A 17,666-nucleotide genomic window follows, 5' to 3' on the forward strand; every position below is an offset into this window, starting at 1 on the left:
AAACTGCAAAAATATCCCGCATATTACATCGCATTTTTTAAGAAAACATGCCGCAAAATCAAGGATTTTCAATCACCAAAAAAAACAGTGTTTTTCCGGAGGGACTGATATTAATGTGCTTTATAACAGGAATAACCTTTGTCATATTCAAATCCAAAACATTTATAGGTCTGATCAGTAAAGTCTAGATCAGCTTTCAGAGAGTTCTTCCACACACCTGTATGATGCTGAGGATCTCATCATAGCTCAGATGTTCTCCCTGACAGTTGACCAGGAAGTCATTGAGTTGAGAGATGGCCAATCCCAGCACACCCAGCGATGAATTCTCCACTCCAGTGCCATTGCTCACGATGCTAGCAGCTGCGATGGCGTCTGAAATCTGCTTCTGGTTGTCAGACATTTGCTGACGTGTGCGGATAAAAAGGCCCAGGTCAGAGCCGTTGCGAGTCAACAGATCTGAGGAGAAAAAACTTCTTCTCATCTACACTGAAAAAAATAAAAATAAAATACAAATAAATAAATCACACTTATTATTCACACATGCCCACCGAGATCTGGTTGCAGTCCTGTAAGTTTGTCATCAATCCTCAGTGTGGTGTAGAGTGGGACAGAGTCAGGACCTGAGCGACTACAAGGCACGGCGTATGTGTCGAACAGTTCCTTCAGATCCTTACGACTGCGAATGCTAGACACATAGCAGACAAACGGGAAACTTTCAACAATCATACAAATTCAAAACACATGCAGAGTATTTTTTGGAGGGAAAGGTGTGCTCCACCTAAAAGACTTGAAGAGTTCTACAAATTCAACAAAGCTCATGATGCTGTCGGAGATCATGAGGTCCTGGAAGCCCCTGAAGCAGCCTTTCCCTCGACCATGCCAGCTCCTACTGCTCCAAGCCCTAAAAACACCAAACATAGTCAGCTCTGAAGCAAAACTGCTTTTTCTACATGCTTCAAGACAAGTTATACAATTTATTCTACACTTTGCAAGAAACTGCTGAGATTAGTTTTTTCACCTCACACATGCATTTTGAGCTTAAAATCTTAAAAAGTGCATAATGGGGCACTTTAAAAATATCTTATTTCATGACAAAAACAAACAAAAAGCTTCATGGGTTTGGAACAACACAGTGATTATAAATTATGAAAAATTTCTTTATAGAGTGAACTCGGGCTGCACGATATTGGGAAAAAATGACATCGCAATATTTTATTTTTCTGCGTTATATATTGCGATATGAAATCTAATCTATTTTTTTCTTACAAACAAAAATGAGGTGAGCACACTTACATTCTCATTTTAAATGAGTTAAACATCGAAACCATCATGTCAATTGATTAATATGCGCGAGGGAGAGAGAGCAAGACAGCGCTCGTGTTATTTGAAGACGGTGAGTGTGCGGCCAGGGTGCTCTCTCGCTCTTTCTCTCTCTCTCCCACTGTTTCTCTCTCTCTCGCGTGTGCTCTCTCTCTCTCTCTCTCTCTCTCTCGCGCGCTTTCTCTCGCGCTCTCTCTCTCTCTGTGTGTCTCTCTCCCGCGCTCTCTCTCTCTCTGCCCTATTAAACTGACAGGACCTAAAAACATGCAAATTATAAACTTTCAATCTATGATGGTTAAAGGTGCCATCTGTAATGTTTGGCAAAAAAAAAATCAAGTCATACTCCACATTCCATAACAGATGGGGGCAGTATGCCTCAATAAAGTGAATTGGTCTACTCTAGAGTAACAAACGAGAAACGGCATAGTCTCTATGCTCCGCCCCTACTTTCACAACAACACTACAGCCATAGCCAAAGCCTAACTGTGCGTTCACACCGCCGGCGTATAGAGCGTCAAAAATCGCTCTTACCTCTCTGCTCACAACACTGCAGAAAGATTTGTGAGCGCTCAGACGCTCTAACGTAGATCGAATGCTTATTTTGTATTTAAAGCGCCCGCAAACAAACAAGCTTGTTGATCTCGTGCAGACTAACCACAAGGAATTATAACCTCATTAAATATTGTTGTGGATGAAATATTATGATCCTTTACTTAAAATGAACAATCTCAGACACCTTGGTCCACGTATCACTTTTAATTTATTTTTTTATGTCCCTGTAGGCAAACAGGGACACATCATAGATTAATACAAACGCTAAATGACAATAATCAACCTGTCCTTTATTCTGCTTGAGAACTAATGTGCCAACTCTCAAGCATTCACCGTGAGACACACGCAATTGACTCTTCTCACACGCTTTCACGCCACACATCAATTTTTTTCACGCACAGAAAAACCACAAAGCAAAGAGGACACGGAGACCAACAGACTAGACAGAGCAGGTTAGTTATGATTCATAGGACTGTGCAAAAAAATCGAATGCGATTTTCATGCACCTCTCATCAGTAAAGACGCTCCTGTAATTAGAAGTATATCTCCAGCCTGTGCATTCAGATCAGGGTTGCCAGGTTTTCACAACAAATCCTGCCCAGTTGCTTCTTAAAACTAGTCCAAAACTAGCCCAATCGCATTTCCGGGAGGTTCCCCGATAAAAATTGCTTCCCGGGGTTAAAATATAAATTTTTGGGAAGGGTTTGTTTTGCCAAGTCTGTGGTGGTTGTTTTTTATGTCCGCTGGTCACAGCAACCCCAATACAAATAACGTGATATTTAGCCCCTAAAATGCGAATTATACCAAGGCAACCCTGCTAAAAAAACTATATTTTAACCCCGGGAAGCAATGTTTTATCGGGGAACCTTCTGGAAGCGAGATTGGGCTAGTTTTGAGAAGCAACTGGGCAGGATTTGTTGTGAAAACCTGGCAATCCTGATCTGAACACACGTGCTGGAGATATACTTCTAATTACAGGAGCGTCTTTACTGATGAGATGTACATGAGTAAAGACATGCACAACCCTATATAATAAAATGGGTAACGTTAAGCTATAGCTAGCTAATTATCAAACGCAGCTACGGTTAGCCATCGCTAACATTAGCACGTTTACCGAACAGCCTTCGATACATTTCTATGTTATAACTTCCCAAAAACAAATACACAAACATATAAAACAAACTTCTAGCAAAATACTAACAGCATCTAACTTGCAAGTTCGGAGTCAAACCTCATTTCTTTCAGGTCCATCAGTTGTCTCCAGCGATTAAAAGCAGTGCCGATGTTTACTCTGGTATTCTTATCGGATTTGATTTGTGATTCCGAGCGCGGTTGTTTCCCTGTAGTGGGTGTTGGTCTTTTGCCAAGGGCTTCAGCTATCCTTCCGCTCTCTTCTCTGAACTGAAAGGAGTGGGCTGTACTTTCCACACGATTGACATCAGGTCCAGGTACGCCCTGCGAGTTATTTGTGTATTCGTTGCAGGTTGGCTGGTGGTTATGTTGCCCGCATACCGCCTCTCACGGCCGAAACTGGTATTACAACACCTGTCGGGCCGGAGCTATTAATGCTAATGCTAATTAAGGTTGATATCTCTGCAGCACTATAACTTGACATTTTTTTAATGACATCATCGCCTTTATTTCTTCTCATTCTTTTCATTGCGTGTAGGTCATGTTATGGATATTTTTACTTCAATTTCTGCATATGGCACCTTTAAGCTGTGCAATTAATCCGAGAATCACATTCGTAAAGCCTGTACAGTTAATGAATAATGGATCAACTACAAGCCTACATCGCACATCCTGCAATGTGACTATCGTGGATTCGTACATCACAAAATATTGATGCTTAAACGACATATCGTGCAGCCCTAGAGTGAACCATCTCTTAAAATCCTTGGAAGCATTTGGAATCATCTTTCAAGATTTTTTTTTTTTTTTACAAAAAGTGAAAAAAATTATAATAATAGTAATTTTCACTTGTTTATCCTATTTTACTAAAAATGTTCATATTATGGAAGTAACATACATTGTGAACAAGGTTTAATGTTGCTTTATTTACATATTTTTTATGTTGCATCCATCTTGTATCGAAATGTCTGAAAATATCTTTAAAAGAACAGAATCCTGTGTGTTCTGGATTTCTATTTCTAAAGAGGGAGGGGCCTTACCCTGGCTGACTTTTGGAGATGCCGGGGAGAATGGGGGAGGAATGTGGACGTGTAGGGGTGGAGGTGTTTGTGTTAAAGGAAACAGAGGAAGATGAGGAGGAGGATAAGGAAGATCCAGGAGACTGGCCTTTGCTGTTGGGTAAGGAAACGGGTCCAGGGTGGCCAAAGGTACTGCAGTCCTCTATGGAAACATTCAAATATGCCACAATGTATCTGATCTGTTAGCATCACAAAACTAGCATCTTCAGTGTATAAATTAAAAAAGTATTGGTAAACCAGCTGAAATGAATACCATCCCTCAACATTCTTCAACAATTATGTCTAACCAAAGTCAGAGTAGCTGTCAACACAACGTTCAGTAACTCTCACCAGCGTTTTCCTGCTCAACACTTTCCAAAGACTCTCTCCTCCCTAAAGTCTCTTTACAGCTCCTGGTCTTGCGTGAGATCATTTCATCATCTGTTCCATCACCACTGTCCCCCTGTGAACAGAATAGTGCATTATTTAATCATATAGCTAAGCTAGGACAGCCATTGTTGGCTCAAGTTTTTCACTCCTTACCCTGACTAAGGCTTTCTTCTTCTTCTTGACGTTGGCATTAACGCCCAGGGGGCTGTTTTTCTGGGCTGAGTTCTTCTCTGCACTCTTGTTGGCCGATCCAGGGCCGCTAGTACCCATATTCCAGCGTCTTCCACCAAACAGCTCGATAGCATGGGCCAGTGTGGGCCCCTCAAATCTGCCGTCCTCCTAGAAAAGGGAGTTTTACAGCAATATGAAACCCACCGATAATAAAACTGGAAAACAATCAATGGAATTTAGAAAAAAAAGAAAGCTGTGTCTTAGCTGACCTAAAGTTAGCAGAGTTATGCCAAAAATAAATTTACAAGAGTCAAAACTGGAATGTGTTTGGAGGTATGAAAACTTCAATACCGCCAAAGTACTCCATTGTGAACTTCTATAATTCAGAAGTTCATTGAGAACACAAAATGTGTGCAAAAATCTTTATTTAAATGCAGACTAAATTGGTTTGCCAGGTCTACCAGCTGGTTGGCCAGTTGACCTGCCAGCTAACAAGTGCCGTAAACCCTTCTAAAACTATCAAACTGAACCAGCATGACCAATGGAAATAAGCTTGGTGGCTAGCTACTGTAAGACCAGCAGACCTTTTTATAGAAGGGTGGTTGTTGTAATTGTTGCAGTCTTTACCATGTTTAAGGGATGCTGTAATGTTTTACATCAAATTCAAATATTTGAAAAACATTAGTAAAATCCTCACATTAAAAACAACAAAATCTGGTATTGAAGGTCTACTTGTACTGTGTTCTCACTTGTATTTGATAAATGCACTTGAATAAATGAAAGTGTACCTGGTACAAACTAACATACTGCTTTCGCAGCCATTGTAGTCTCTGGTCAGGAAACTTCCTGATCTTCCTGATGGCACTGAGCAGCTCCTGGAGGCCCTCATGCAGCATTTGTGCCGTGTGCTTGGGGGCCACAAAGTGCAGGAGCCTGTTGTCTGTAGTGTGATGTCCATATAACAGCGTGACACCATTTTCACCAGGGTTCATGTTACATAGTTTGTGCTGCAGGCACACATAGTTAACATCCACTCCAGGGTGACCCATAAACACAGCTTTCACCATGTTAAGGTCTAGGAGTCCATCGGTCAGTCCACAGTGCACAGCTTGGCCCAGAGGTAAGTGGTCTGGAGATGATGGATGTCCCATGAAACCCCGGGCTTTTCCACCTGTGCCACAGCTACTGTGGGGCTTGGACCAGGTAAGGAAGCAGTTATCGGGCTGTAGACGGAGGCAGCAGCGGGAGGTGAGATGGGTCTCAGGGTCATAGTGGATAACAGTTGCTCCCTGGAGCAGGAACTGGTGGATATCCGGCTGAAGAGATAGCACGTACCAAGGGATGAGCTCTGTACCGTGGCTAAATGGCCCACGTACCTCTTCTGTGGCCTGGAGGTCTACGTCCTTAATCAGCTCAAGTGGATCCCCTTCAGAATCTAAGAGTTCCCCTACTAAAAACCTACAAAAATAACATGAAGCAGGTGAAGTAGAAATAAAGAATCAAGTGATTGAATAAACAGAACTCTGCCTGGAAAACTGCTCACTGTCTTGGAAGATGTAATGCCATATTAGTCAAGTAAAAGGAGTTGACAGGAGTTTAGATTATTGAAGAGCACAATCTACCATTAAGACACAAATTTAGGGGCCGTTATGGAACATAATACAATGCTCCGTGTTAAATTACTTCAAATCGTGCACTGTGGCAGAGCTTGCATCTTAAGCTTAAATGTGGTTGTGGTTGTGGTCTGCATCTCATTTACTCTGTGTCTTGGTCTGGATATGAGTCTAGGTTTGTGGTCTCAGACAAGACTACAGTCTGTTTCCAGAGAGTAATGAGGATGATAATTACCTCAACCACAGGTTTGCACTGTATGGCTCTTAACGACTACTAGTTTCTGAAATGAATGGTGAAATAAATTCTGCATTATCCCTATTTAATTAAAATGTACTACTGTCTGGTTCTTGGACCAGCAGTTTTTGACTGGGTTCTGGGATAAGGTCTTGGTCTGGATCTGGACTTAAAGCATTGATCTAGGTTATAGGGGATGCGGTATTGGTCTGGTCCTTGGAATTCCAGTACTGGTCTGGGTTTTGTGGATTTGTTTGGGTATTGGTCTTATGCTGGTTATTGAGGGGTCTAGTCTTGGTTTGGTGTTGTAGATTTTGGCACTGGTCCGTCTCTGTCTCAAAGGATTGGGCTTTGGAGAATCTGGTCTTGACTTAAACTCTGCACTGTGGATTCAAAGGAAGGAATTCCATGCACTTCTAAGTGATAACACACCAAACCCATACAGCCGAAACACTGCATGTCACGTAGAAACCAATGCAGTTAGTGCAACCATTGAAGCACAATCTGCAACTTACAGTACACGCTCTGACCCAGGTTCTTTTCTTGCAAGTGGACAGTAAGGGAGAGTTGAATTGAAGGAAGGTTGATTTGAATGGAAGAAAAGGACAGAAGGTAGGTGTTTGAGAAATGAGAATAGGTTGGATCTGTACCCAAAAACAGCAAGCTCAACTTTGATACATTTGTGGTATGAAGTCAGTCCTGCAACTGGAAGAGTTACTGGGAGAGAAGTTAAGATAAATAAAGTAGTACATCAAAGCAAAGCTGCTCAAGGTTCAGTCTCTGGAAAGATGAAAATGCTTGGGATGGAGTCTACAATGAGATTCTCCAGAGCCAAAGTATTAACAACCGATATGAGCACCTTCCTGCATACAACAAAACTGCGTCAGTGTTGAGGACAAACAGAACTACAAACTCACAGCTTTCAGTCCGGGAAAACATGGGATTTGCAGTGCTGCTCTGTAGATAGGTTAACATGCATAAACTCATGAGAACAATATGTTCATGTTCCACTGAGAAACATTTAAGTCAAAATGAAGGTCTTTGAAAATCTTTTCATAACTTGATAAGATGTTTAAAGGGTCATAATATACTGAGCACTCACATGCTACAGTAGTTCTTTCAGTTCTTTCAAGTGATCTAAAGGTTGTCAAGAAAGAAAAAATAGTAGTAAACCATATACTCTGAGTGAGTTGTTTATGATGAATAGAATTTCACAGCAACCCAGCCATAATCTTCATAAAAAAACATATAAAGACTCATTTGAGTACCACATCCAGTAAGGGAGAGACTTTTTGTCAGATATTATTTAGTTAAGATAAAGTGGGGAGTTAAAAAAAAATATTGATTTAGATTTTTATAGATGCTTTTGGGTTTAGAATTTTGTGCGTTCTTGTGGTGACATTAACTTGAGGTTTTTTATTTAAAAGTTTAAGTGATTTACTCAAATAAACCTTTAAACTTAAACATGTCCATGAGCAACCGTGGCAGATGTCACATAACACACATCTAGTGGTTCCTCCACCAGTCAAGAAACTCCCATTGAGATTAATGTGAATGCTAGGTATTATATATCTCCTTGGTTAACACAGGTAAGTGCAAAAAATAACCCAAACCTCTGTGTAGAGAGCCTATTAAAGGTATTAAAACAAACAGAAAATGCCTAAGCATATATGGATAAGACTAAACACATCATCTATTTGCAAACGGGCTCCAAAGTTAACTCACTGGCTTCTGCTCTTGTCTTTGAAATAGTTTTTGGGGCAAACTGGGATCTCTTGTGCCTTCTCCTCTGGCTCCTCAGCCTCCAGGCTTCGGTTGCAGCTGCGAATCGTCTGCAGAATGTTACTGACAGTCGCCTCCTTGTCCGAGCTGTGGAGCCCATCGCTCCCAAGCCTCTGCAGGAAGTGCTGCTGGCCACTGTAGTCGGTGACAAACTGTGTAAGGTAAAGAGCACTTCACCACAGAGATTCCACATTAAAATAAAAAAACACAATTATGTACAATACGAGCAGATTTGTGGGCTTTAAAAGCTTTCATGGGTGATTTAATAGTAACCAAAGTGACAAAATGTATTTTTCCTGGTTGAACCACTCTAATGTGTTTCTTGTAAAGCCAGGAAGCAATTCAGCAGGCATATTAAATGTTGGATGAAAAGGTAATTGCTCCAGCTAGCCAAAATGGTCTCAAGATTATTATTGTAACTGTAAAAGGCGATTAAATTCAACCGTGGTGATACAATTTCCTGTGTTAGTCACCATCTCTCTTTGGAAGCACCTAATCCTCACCTCAACAGGATCTTCTTGAGAATCAAATGACGGATGGAGTCCAATAATGCTGGCCGCACCATCAAGAGCCTCACTAAGTTCCTTAAGGAACACGCCACAGAAGGGCACCACTTTGCATCCTGGGATGTTGAGAGCACGGTTTACCACTTTCTTGTACTCAGATGATGATTCATGCTGGGCCATGGCGTCCTTCAGACCACGCATGGTCTCAATATCTGCCTGGTCCATGAACTGCCACATCTTCAGCACTTTGCGAGACCTGGGGAATAATAAGCAGTGAGCAAGGCTGTAGGGACGTAATTCTGGGCGCCCTGTTTTGTTGCTCAAGGCCTCTGAACATTTCTGTTTTCAAGTGTGATTTTAAAGTTAATTCAGGGATGCAGTCTTGTGGATAGCGTACATGCTTTGAACTCAAAGATGATTATGTGCCTCCAGAGTTAGATTTTGGTTTATGTAATATTTTTGCATAATAACTATATAGTAAACTGTATTTTTGTCTCTCTTTTCATACCAAGTGGGAAAAAAGCTATCTGACTTCACTGCAAACTCCAAGAGGTTGTTACATTTTCTGAATGTAGTGAAAATGGCCTTGGGAGACTTAAGTATTAATTTTTAATCTGTATGGTATAAAGCATAAAACCTTTGATAGATGACTAAAATCTTCAGCAAGAAAACAAAAATTCCCTTTGGAAGTGGTAAAAGACATCAAGAGCAAGATGTAAGTGAACATTGTAGATGTAGTGAACTGTAGATAACTAGTCCAATAAGAAAGTTACTTGAGTTGCAGAATAGCAGTAATTCTAGCAGAGAGACTCGTCTTTCCACATGTTACAAATGTGCTGTTAAAAACAAATCAATGACCCAAGAATGTTCCTCACTTTGCTGGATTACACAATACAAACAGAGAGGACCATTTATTCTCAAAGGATTATTTCTTTTCTAACCAAGCAATTCAAGGCATCATGCCATACCTGAGACCGGCCAAGAATTCCATGACCGCATTGTAGTTGCCCATGTTCCAGGAGCACTTTGCCACATGGACGAGGTATGAGAAGACTTCTCTCTTCTCCTCCATGGACCCAGCAGTCAGGATAAGCCAGGTCACCCATGAGCTCACCTAAATACACAACACTCACTTTAGTTTGAGGCTAAATCTTAAGAAAATACTGATCTCCACACCTTTCTCCTTTACTCCCTCTCTCACTTTATTGGTGTATATTCACATATATTTGGAAGAAACACTGCATACTGTGTAACATAAATCTCTAGCTAGTAGTTCAAACATGATTTCATTTACATTTCGAAAGAAAAATGAAGATTTGAGACGAGTGCACAAATGTAGATTTGAGCTCATTGGAGCCTATAACACTAACACAGATAACAAGACCATATAACTGCTGTGTTACTGTATATTCCAAGTTTTCTGAAGTCATACAATGGGTTTGTGTAAGACACATTCGGAATTTAACACATTACTTATTCACAGTGGACAAGACAGCTGGGTCACAATCTGTGTTAAAATTTTGTGTAATCTTGGTAAAACCTTTTGTAAAGGCTTGGAACAACATGAGGGCGAGTAAATAATGAACTTTTACTTTACAACAAAACAACTACAAAAGAAATCCCATCTCCAGTGTTACTTTCTCATATGTGAGCGTATTATGCAGAGAATTAAGTCTTGTGTGTGTTGTTTCACTTTGAAAACTGTTTTACTGTGTGGTGATACCAAAGCATTGCTCTATTAGAACATCCCGATCAACTGCATCCTAGCAATTGCATTGTAACATGCTAAAACCACTCAGCAACTGGACAGCAATGCAGTGTCAACCTCCCAGGACATCCTAGTAACTGCATAGAAGCATTCTAAATGTCATTTGGAATTTAGAAGACCTTAGCAATTGCATAGCAGCATGCTGAAGACAGTAAATGCATAGCCACACACTGGCAGCCATCCAGGACATCTTATAAACCACAAACCACTCAAATCACTGTACACTCAAAGAAAAAAAAAAAAAGGATTTTATTATAATTATTATTTATTATTTTGCGTATTGATTTTTTAAAGGTGTTTTACACATATTTTGAAATTTGCACTGCATTGCATTGCGTTTTAGAGTTAACAGAAATGTATGGATAATATCCTAACAGAAAATCACCAGAACATTATTACTATTATTATTATTATTATTATTATTATTATATTTTTTTATCAGTGTGAAAACTGCATAGCAACGCCCTGGCAACCACCCAGAACACCCCAGTCTCATGGTTCCGAGTCTTTTTACGGTCAATCAACACTCACATCTTCTTTAAACACCAAGTCACAGAATCCAACCATCTCTAGTCCTGAGTGCTTATAACAGCAATCAGTTTAAACACAAATATTTATGCGATGGTGTGTTGCAGCTAAAAACACCTCACAGAAAGTCTGAGGGGACGGGAGCTCATGCCATTTTGCCAGGATTCCACCGGACAGACTGCTGCTCTTGAGGTACTGCACAGGCTGGCCAGCTAGCAGTGAACAGACTGCAGATTTGACACATTAAAAACTTACGTAAGAGTTGCCAGAAACACTGCACCCTGGTAGGGGCTTCAAAGGCGACTGCCGGTCAAGTGTCTGAATAAGACCTTAAACAACTGACCCCCCACAACAAAGACAACAGACTACAAACTCTAGGTTGTGCATGGACACCCAGTGGCAACACTTCAGGGACGTATTATGTGGGCTACAGCATAACTAAAATAACAATACATTTTTGATGCACTGGAAGGTTAAGCAGGAACTTTCAAGGAACTGCATTCAACAATTAAAGATGACTCCTTAGAGCATTACGCTACTTGACAAGATATAAAATTGATTTCAAAGACTGTCAAAATATGAAAGCCATGTGAAGGTCACGTTCATGTTATGAGTCTTACATTACAAAAACTGACTGTCAAGGCTGTAAGCATCTGCAAATCTTTTCCCAAGTTATTCCCAATCATAACCTGTCTAGATACTGTACCTACTATTACATAAAACATAACCAGCTTTGATGATTCAATATTTGAAGTTTTCATGTTTAAAGTCTAACATCTGTTAGAATATGTAAGTACATAAAAGATCCAAGTAAAACAGACACTTGTGATGGCAACAAACAAATCAACCATGACAAATATCCTCCAGTGTCCAACCCAATTTTTCCTTCAAAGCCAAAACCACCCTTACATTCCCTTTGGAATGAATCTGCACCATTAATGAATGCTCACCTCATTGAATCTTGTGACGAGGTCTTCTACTGTATTGTGGTGGTCATTCTGAGTGGGCATGATGGGGGTGGACAGGGAGGCTTTCAGGTGCGGGTGTCGTTTGTGGCACCCAGGGCTTCCCAGGTCTCGGGTGAAAAAGTTGAGGTAGTCAAGGGGAAATACGCGGCGGTAGAGCTGCTGCTCCTGTTCTGTCAGGATAGTGGCGATTTCCTCAGGGAACTGGATGAGGTGCCTCAGATCGGCTAGTTCCTTACTGATGCCCGTCACAGCTGACGGGAGGATGCTGGAGTTGGCCATAGAGCTGCACAGCTGCCGTTCTGAGAAAGACAAGCACAGTGGAGTATACTGAATAACATATGTATGGACAGGTAGCCGTTTATTCCCTTCTCCCAATGTCCTTCTCCGACCACACTATGTCCCAATTTTCTGCTATTTTCTTAACATGATCTTCCTCCTTTATGGCATCATAGAAGCTGGCCGGCACAAAGCTTGTTCCAAATGGTGAGAGGGAAAAAGATGCCATCCATCTATCTTATTAATACGATTTTTGGCTATATTGTAAGGTAGCTTTACATGCACCCTTCATGGAGAATTTCAGAATGCATGGCAACATCCTCTAAAAAAAATGGTGGTGGATGACAATGGAGAGTAATCAACCAAATTTAGTTTAAATGTAATTTAAAATAAAATTTAAACAAATAACTTTGAGCACACAAAATTTCCTATGAAGATGATAGTCACATATGAAGGTCCATTCCATTTAGGAAGCAAGGAAGTTGCCTATAAAGCCAGCATCTAGGTTATGGAACAGAGCCATTATATAGGCTAATTATTACATGCCCCTAAAATGGTATTTACAAATTCAAGAAACCATTTTCACATCGACATATGAATCAATATTCTTTATTGCCTCACGAAAAACAGACATAGATAAACCAATCGTAATACAATAAAGCACAGTATTTACATGGTAATTAAAGAGAAGCAGAGCGTACCGCAAGAGACAAAACAAATAACTTTGATAATGTATACTGTGTGACACTGCGGTCTCATCAGTGCAGTCTAGTAAAAGTGAAAGACGCCATCGCAGGACAGAGTTGTAAAAATTCCCAATAGCCCATACACTGTGGCAATGATGAATCATTTCTTCAGAATCACCGGACATAGTATTTTTTCATTAAGTCTCGGTACATTTACATATCTCCACTGTTTCCTCCACTCTCGCCTGAGATTGCGATTGGAACACAGTTATGCTGGTATGACGGTCAAGCTAAAATAATATAAATACTGTGAATCATGCTTGTCTGGATAGCATCAGCTGTCAAAAACAGTGTTTGCAGACTCCTTCAGCCGGAACAGGAGGAGCGGAGTGAGAGTGCCGTTTGATTGGTGGATTCAGTCTAGTCTTCTGATAGAACATGTGGGTGTGTTTCTTAGCACACACTAAGACTCTAAGTATCATATCAAAACCTCAGTTCAAAAGTTAAAACCTCAAAACCTAAGTTAATGACAATACTTCAATAAAAAGGCACAAATAATATATTAAATATTATGAATAAGGAATATAGGTATCAAGCCATTTAGTTGAGCAGCTCACTTGCATATGAACAAATTCTTTGCAGTATAGCTCGGAAATGCAGCTACATTTAGAAGATTACAAGGAATCAAACTTAAAAAATATCAAAACTTTAATATGTTTTAATACACCCAATCTGTGCTCTCTTTGTATTGCTTCAAACTAAACCTTTCATGCTTCTGAGGTGAGTTTTAGGCACATCATCTCTGCAATATGCGGTCTCGTATCCATTTGCATTTCATTAGCAATCACGTGTGTTCTTTTCTCTTTGCACATAGAATCTTTGAAGCAAAATGCAGGGAAATGAATGCACCACATTAGGCTGTGAATGAGCTGCCCTGATCTTTATTCAGGGGCCACTCATGGTGCAGGTCTAAACAGACAGTGCTTTTGGGACACGCAGAGCAGAGGAGGTGCACCTCCTGCACATGTGTATATACTAGAGCACAACAACTTGGAAAAAATTATTGTGATCCCACTTACAACTGCTGCAATAAACAAATAGTGAAAAGTGTTGATTAAATCACTGCTTTTGGGAGCAATCCCATTTTTGTCCTAATCAAGCAGCCTTAGTATGCGCTTATGTTCACACTCTGTAATGTGCTTTAACAGGGATAGCAAATATCTAAGGATTTATTTAGAACAAAATCATTACTCTGATGGTCTTGAACATGTAAGGGAGACTGGGGCAACTGTCACACAAAAAAAGTGATGTCACACACCTAAATGAACACAGTGAAGTTTCCTCTCAGGTGATTTAGTCTGTTAATGGACATTATAGTGTAAATGCTTCATGTACCAAACATTAGCAGATAGATTTGAAGTATTCAATGAGTTATGTAGGTAAATGACAAAAGACTCTTATACAACCTCCAGAAAAAAAAAAATGAAATGAAGCTACAAGAAAAAACTAGAAATAGACTGTCTTTCAAAATAACCTTGAGCAGCATTTTTCATTTTGTGTAACAAAAGAGTGAAAGCCTGCAGAACATCTTTTTCAAAATCACTAGTGGATGTACCATTAAACTACATACACATTTGAATTAATCAGTTGTGAAGTTTAGTATTAAGCTTGATTTATTATTTCGCTTTAGGTTCAAGTCAGTTTAAAAGGACCCAATCTACCTAGCCGAATTTATTACTGAAGAAAGGGCTATACTGCGAAGAAAGTATACAATAAAATAAAATACAAAATTAGATCATTTCCTTTTTCTTCCATTTGTTGTTTACAGTTTTTTTTCTTCAACTGCTGTTTATACAAACAGTGAATTTGTTCCATCCTTTAAAGGGACAATCCCTAATTCCTGTTGTCATACCAAACCTGTCCGACTTTCTGACAACGGCTGCCAGCTCTCAACACAAACAAATGATGCAACCTGAATCAAACATTAAGGCGTATTCCCTGTTGATTATTACATACCTCGAATAAACTATTAAAATTGATATCATAACATTGTTTTTAGAGACTAGTGTTATACTAGTTTTTTCTAGTCTGATATACCAGAAATCTTAAGCTGTCAAGTACCATACATGTCTAACTCTCTATACAGCAAAACATTTAAATTAAAACACAACACTTTAGTCCTTGACACCAAGCACTGGCCACAGGAACAGAAGCGTGACTTACGGAGCAGCCTGTAGTCCATCCTCTGTGAGTGGGAGTGTTTCATGGTTGTGGCCGTTGTGACAGGCTCGCTGACTCCCTGCTTCACGCCGCAGCGACGAGAGGCGCTCAGCCACATTTAAACTCAGCCTGACTGCAGCCGCCAGCTCTTTACTGCCACAAATCTGACTCGCTGCATATCTCACTCGTTCACACACACACACACACAACTGTTTGGTCACTCGTGCTCCCCTCCCTCTCTCTTGCTCTCTCTCTCACACACACTTACTCTCTTCACTTACTCTCTCCGTTGGCTGCTCCTTCCCGTCAGGTCAAGTTACTCATAGATGAAAGCAACAGTGTTAAGTGCAGGGCGAGGAAATCAAGCACCCAAACATGCTCTGATCACCAGTAAAGAGCTCACCAGTTGACTTGGGTAAGAGTCCAAGGAGAACCTGATAGGCAAACAATGACTTTATAGCCTAAGACTTTGGGGATGTACTTTAGCATGCTTGTTTCCGTCATTAACTTTCCCAGTACATCCTGAGAGAGACTGATCGAAGAAAAGAACTGATCCAACAGCTTTATGGTCCATATGCATCGCATGCAAGCTCCATTAAGCACAGAGAAAGATACAGGAATTTAATTTATTAAAGGGGGGGTGAAATGCTATTTCATGCATACGGAGTTTTTTACACTGTTAAAGAGTTGGATTCCCATGCTAAACATGGACAAAGTTTCAAAGTTTCAAGTTGTACGTTTGAATCCGGTTTGTCACATGTTTCGGAAAGTTTTTTTTGAGTATGGCTCTGTGTGATGTTAGATGGAGCAGAATTTCCTTATATGGGTCCTGAGGCACGTCTGCCGGAAGAGCGCGCTCCCGTATAGCAGAGCACTGAGAGCACAACAGACTTCACTGATCAGAGCGAGAGCGTCGCGAAATGTCACAAAAGGAGTGTGTTTTTGGTTGCCAGGGCAAGACAACTGCACAGATTACCAAAAAAAAAAACAGCATTAAGGGACCAGTGGATGGAGTTTATTTTTACAGAGCATCAACGGAGTTGTGCAAGTGTTTTTCTTTGTTCCCTACATTTCGAAGATGCTTGTTTTACAAACAAGGCCCAGTTTGACGCCGGATTTGCACATCGTTTATTTCTTAAGGATAATGCAGTCCCAACGAAAAAGGGTCACGATTGTGTGTTGGAACCGCAGGCGGTGAGTAAAACTGCTTCAAATATCTCTGTGTTATTAACTTAGCTATCGCGTGTAAGCACATGAAGTAAACAACATGCAATGTTGTCATCAAACTGCACTTTCCACATGTACAGCTTAAAAAATAAATAAATAAATAAATAAATAAGAAAAAAAAAAAGACGACATAAAGTGGAACTTAGTCATTTTCCAAAACCGCTAAGCAAATATATACAGTTTCAGTACATACCACATAGAGACGTCGTTGCTGATGCTGCTCTTGTTAAATTTCAGCCTCTGGATCTGATTCTGGATCATAAATATACGCTGAATCTGACTGTTAGCCATGGTTTGTTTTGGATGGTTTTGTCCTCACGGTAATGTCACAGCTTCCAAACGCTCTACTACTCTATAGGTACTCAAGATTAACAGGATATTGAGTGAAAATGAGCATTTCACCCCCCCCTCCCCCCTTTAAGCCATTAGAGACATCTCAAAGTCATTGTTTCTGAATATGTTAACTTCAGTAACTGTTGTGAATATCAACACAGTCAATCTGGCCCAGGGCTGGGTGATATGGTTGAATTACTACTATACAGTAGGACAATATCTCAGTATTTTCTAAATTTTTCTATTTGGATAAAAAAAAAATAAACGAAAATAATCTGTCTTTATTTAAAAAATACATATTTCACATCCTGCCAAATGTTGTTCAACGAAAAAATACATATTACAGGCTATGAAAACAAATAAAGTGAATGTAATCATGTAGGCTATCCTATATATAATGTGCAAAAATTTTTTTAAATCACATTACATTGTAAAATGATAATTTTCAAACTGAAATAATAATTTTAAACCATATGTTTAAATCACTAAACAAAAAATGAAAAAAAAAGTAATAATAATAATAATTGGGGCTGTGGCTAAAGAGTCAGACTTGTAACCCAAAGGCTGTGAGTTCGAGTCTCTGTACCAGCAGGGATTGTACAGGGATTGTGTGATTGAACTCTCTTTGAGGTGAGACCCTTTAACAAGTCACCGAACCCTCACTGCTCTGGGTGTGTGAGTGTCTGTGTGTGTGTGTGCGCGCACTTAGATGGATTAAATGCAGAGTGCAAATTCCAAGTATGGGAAACCATACTTGGCTACAAGTCACTCATTTAGTAAAAATAAAAGCACAGAATAATTGTGTTAGAATATTGTGATTATCCCACTTTACAGTTAGTGCTATCATAAAAGTGCACTTTATGGTTGGTTTAAAAATATACATTTGTCACATTTATTGTCCA

The 17,666-nt window shown here is 39.9% G+C and overlaps 1 protein-coding gene across 6 annotated transcripts in view; it reads right to left on the reverse strand.

Moving 5' to 3' along the window:
- LOC113056368 (1-phosphatidylinositol 4,5-bisphosphate phosphodiesterase epsilon-1-like) overlaps positions 1 to 17,666 on the reverse strand; it is a 94,424-nt gene that overhangs the window by 19,089 nt on the left and 57,669 nt on the right. For all 6 annotated transcript variants that reach the window (XM_026223115.1, XM_026223116.1, XM_026223114.1 and 3 more), the window contains exons 4-14: positions 12,005 to 12,321; positions 9,727 to 9,872; positions 8,756 to 9,014; positions 8,196 to 8,404; positions 5,411 to 6,080; positions 4,605 to 4,790; positions 4,413 to 4,524; positions 4,044 to 4,224; positions 779 to 901; positions 549 to 685; positions 218 to 456 (exon numbers count right to left, since the gene is read on the reverse strand). In XM_026223115.1, the coding sequence (XP_026078900.1) occupies positions 218 to 456; positions 549 to 685; positions 779 to 901; positions 4,044 to 4,224; positions 4,413 to 4,524; positions 4,605 to 4,790; positions 5,411 to 6,080; positions 8,196 to 8,404; positions 8,756 to 9,014; positions 9,727 to 9,872; positions 12,005 to 12,321 (2,579 nt within the window). The remainder of the gene's footprint in view (positions 1 to 217; positions 457 to 548; positions 686 to 778; positions 902 to 4,043; positions 4,225 to 4,412; positions 4,525 to 4,604; positions 4,791 to 5,410; positions 6,081 to 8,195; positions 8,405 to 8,755; positions 9,015 to 9,726; positions 9,873 to 12,004; positions 12,322 to 17,666) is intronic.

Source organism: Carassius auratus, chromosome 37 (genome assembly GCF_003368295.1).
Source record: "Carassius auratus strain Wakin chromosome 37, ASM336829v1, whole genome shotgun sequence".
NCBI lineage: Eukaryota > Metazoa > Chordata > Actinopteri > Cypriniformes > Cyprinidae > Carassius > Carassius auratus.